The sequence below is a fragment of the Drosophila obscura genome, unplaced genomic scaffold, assembly GCF_018151105.1.
Source record: "Drosophila obscura isolate BZ-5 IFL unplaced genomic scaffold, ASM1815110v1 contig_109, whole genome shotgun sequence".
NCBI classification, from domain to species: domain Eukaryota; kingdom Metazoa; phylum Arthropoda; class Insecta; order Diptera; family Drosophilidae; genus Drosophila; species Drosophila obscura.
The window spans coordinates 926,048-929,640 of NW_024542690.1; the positions used below are offsets into that span (position 1 = coordinate 926,048).

The 3,593-nt window shown below is 44.3% G+C and overlaps 1 protein-coding gene across 2 annotated transcripts; it reads left to right on the top strand.

The window, feature by feature from the left end:
• Positions 1-661: 661 nt before the first annotated feature.
• On the top strand, positions 662-2,744 carry LOC111068959 (phenoloxidase-activating factor 2). 2 transcript variants are annotated; one of them, XM_022358776.2, is made up of 2 exons: positions 662-852; positions 1,354-2,744. In XM_022358776.2, the coding sequence occupies exon 2, from the start codon at positions 1,360-1,362 to the stop codon at positions 2,644-2,646; it is 1,287 nt and encodes a 428-aa protein (XP_022214468.1). In that variant the 5' UTR covers positions 662-852; positions 1,354-1,359; the 3' UTR covers positions 2,647-2,744. The 2 variants fall into 2 exon arrangements, with proteins under 2 accessions (XP_022214468.1, XP_022214469.1); XM_022358777.2 differs by having other exon boundaries at positions 688-759.
• Positions 2,745-3,593: the final 849 nt, after the last annotated feature.

Here is a 3,593-nt window from a genome sequence, read left to right on the forward strand (position 1 = left end):
AAAGGCATTTCGACTGCTGAAATCTTTACTTGACAGAAGCGAGAGCCATGTCAACCAGAACAATGAAAAACTCAGTTGTGCTTTGATCTTCTAGTGTGAATATTGTATACTCACCTCAATTCTGGCGCCCTAAAGAAAGAAGAAGGAGTTCGGATCAACAAATTTGAATCCTTGAAAAATGCAGCTGCTCCTTTAAGAGTGCTTACACATTTTTAATTTAAACTAAGGTCTCGATGGGTGCCCTATTCAAGTGGCGCGCATTGTAATCGCATATGCATGTATTAAGAGCCACAGCAGAAAGAAGGGCCCAAACAATTTCAAGCTCAGCAGGCTAAGTCTCATCTCTTCAAACGAAGAGAAGAGTGTTGAATCAGCTTGAATAAGCACACTGGTATATATATAAATAAACCGGTTTGACAGGAAACTGTTCAATACGAGTAGTTACATTCTCATATCAAAGCATTTCCAGTCGCTCTTAATTTCATATTCCCATTACACGCACATCTCAACTCTTATCAGGGCTCGAGAGACAAAAGCACTCTCTGCCTTTTCAAGTCGACAATAAGTTTTGCAAATAATATAGATTTCGAGGCTTCGTGCGGCTACGTACATACCTTGAATTTTAAATCGCTCGACTTACTTATCTCATTTGATTCCAGCTTTCCGCGGCAGTCGCCGCGAAGCTTCGTTCGTGTTCACAGCTTTGGAAGCGCCACTATCTGTCCGTAGCCCGTACCCCGTAGATTAGTAACACCAAAGGCAGGTTATCAAATAAGATTGGGTTTTGCCTCAATTTTAAAGTTACTCATAATTTCGCCGATAAGTCAAGGCTATACTAAAATTAAGAAACAAGTGAGTAATGTGTTGTTCGGGCTTTTAATTTGAAATTTCTCACATTTGTATGATATTCTGTGGTTGTAACAAGGGCCAATGGACTTGGCAGTGTGAAAAATATGTATCTTAGAAATAAGTAGTAGCTGCATGTAGAACACGCAGACTGCATTGCAAAATAGTTTTCCCAAAGTATAGTAGTAATTCTTACGAAAGAAAGTAAATACGCAACCGAATGAAACGGCTGAGATGCATACCTATGTACATGTACATATGTATGTCCATATACATACGGCAGATTAATGTAGTTTTTTTTAGTATAGAAACAAACAAGATTTTCTAGCCAAGACAAGATACTATTTCTCCACGGGGCAGCGTGATTCCGACAAATGGATGGATTGACATACGAGCATTTTGTAATTAAACAGAAGGAGAGGACAGAACAGGATGTTACTTGTCGTATCCATTCATCCAGCACCTACACAATATGTACAAATAGTATCCGTTTCTTTTTAATTACAGACTACGATGAATGGAAATAGAAACCTCTGCCCCTTGGTAATATTGGCCGCCCTTTTAGCCTTGGGTGCAAATGGGGCTCCGCAGCAAGACTCGAACGCGGAGAAAAACATTCAAGAAATATTCAATACCAATCCAAGTATCCCGGCAAACAATCGACCTTTAACACAGTCACCTACTGGATTTGGGGTAGTAGTAACACCAGTGCCAATAGATCCCTCCAGCCAACTGACGAACTTTAACTCTATAAGCGGAAAGACGGTTACGTGCAATTGTGTTCCTTATTACAAATGTGACCCGTCTACCAATAGTGTAACAGAGGACGAGACGTTCGACGGATTCGGTGTGATCGATATCCGCTTTAACGATGACGATCCAGTCTGCCCATCCTCCGTGGACATATGCTGTGCTGGCAACAGGACACGTACTGAGACGCTGAACCCGACGCCGTTGGATAAACGACCGAACCAGCCCCGGGGCTGCGGCATTCGCAACGTTGGTGGTTTGGACTTTACGCTCTCCGGTGTCACTCAGAATGAAGCTGGTTTTGGCGAGTTTCCATGGACAGTGGCCCTGCTGCACTCTGGCAATTTTAGCTATTTCTGTGCCGGTTCACTAATACACCCGCAGGTGGTTCTGACTGCGGTGCACTGTGTCGAGACTCATGCTCCGGGGAGCTTGATGGTCCGCGCTGGCGAGTGGGACTCTCAAACAACTAAAGAGCGTCTCCCCTATCAAGATAGAACCGTGCAACGCATCATTACACATCCGCAATTCAAAAGTCGAAACATAGCTAATGATTATGCGCTTGTTATTCTCGCTCAGCCGGTTACTTTGGACGATCATATCAATGTGGTCTGCTTGCCACGACAAGGTGAAAGTGCCGCTCCTTCCGTTACCTGTACTTCCACTGGCTGGGGCAAGGATGTATTCGGATCTCCGGGAAAATACAGTGTAATAATGAAAAGTGTGCCGCTGCCTGTCGTGGACTTTAACACTTGCCAAACACGACTGCGGGGCACGCGACTTGGCCCTAAGTTTGCCTTGGATAAGTCATTTATGTGCGCAGGCGGCCAGCGCGGCGTGGACACCTGCCAGGGCGATGGTGGCGCCCCACTTGCCTGCCCCATTGGACTTGCCTCAGAGAATCGTTATCAACAGAGCGGTATTGTGGCCTGGGGAATTGGCTGCAATGATGAGGTGCCTGCGGCATATGCTAACGTGGCATTGGCCCGAGACTGGATAGATCAGCAAATGTTAGCCAATGGTTTCGACACATCGGTGTACTCCGTTTGATTAATTTCTGAGCCTACACTTTTCAGTTCATTTATTTAGCCTGTTCCTTTTGACAAATGATATTTAATAAAATGCTGCAGCTGCAGAAGTCATTGTGAGGATCCTCTTTAATTGCTACAATCTCTGCTTGGAACACACTGCTGTGACATATGATAACTAGGGATACAGTAATCCGTCCTCTCTGGTATTTGCGGAAATCTCGTCAGGGGCCTGTGACCGTCTTTGCCCTCATTTCTTTGCTCTACTTCCAGTCGTGGTTTCTGGCGTGGATCAGACTCTGAAGACTCGAAGAAAAACATATTTGGGCACTTATTCTTGTTGTTCTTCCGATCGAAACTACAACTATCTGACTCTTTTGACCGTTTTGAAACGTTTCGTCTCTTGAAGCATCTAGTATAACTCCGAGCCCCAAAGATCGGAACTCGACCCAAGTCAAAGTAATCTGATAGACAAATACCTTAAAGTCCGATACCGACAAACGAATCGCCTATTTAGGAAAATTATTTTGCATGGAAATAGATAGACAACGGGCATCGCTAGATCCACTGGACTTGTCATCCTCAAGAATATATACTTCAGGGGTGTAAGAGAGCCAATCCGCTGTGCCGAATATACTTTTAAGTCTTTACGCTGTCGAAAATGTGCTTCAAATATTTGTACTAATAAACGACAGAATGGATTTTGAGTAACATAACCAGAGGAGCCTGGCACCAATAGTTCAACTGCAGTTAAACTTCTTCATTATGCTTATCCCATCGATTTTGCACTGCAACCTCAATGTTTATGACCTTACGGAGATCAGAGGAAGCCAAAGGTACTTACATTTACATATACCTATGTACCATGTGGGAATTGCTGCAGTTAACGTTGCCTTGCCCCTTTTTTCCTCTGGGAACGAGCCCCTAGCTGCCGGGCTGTGATTTCCAGCAGTCCTTCCAGGAATGCCC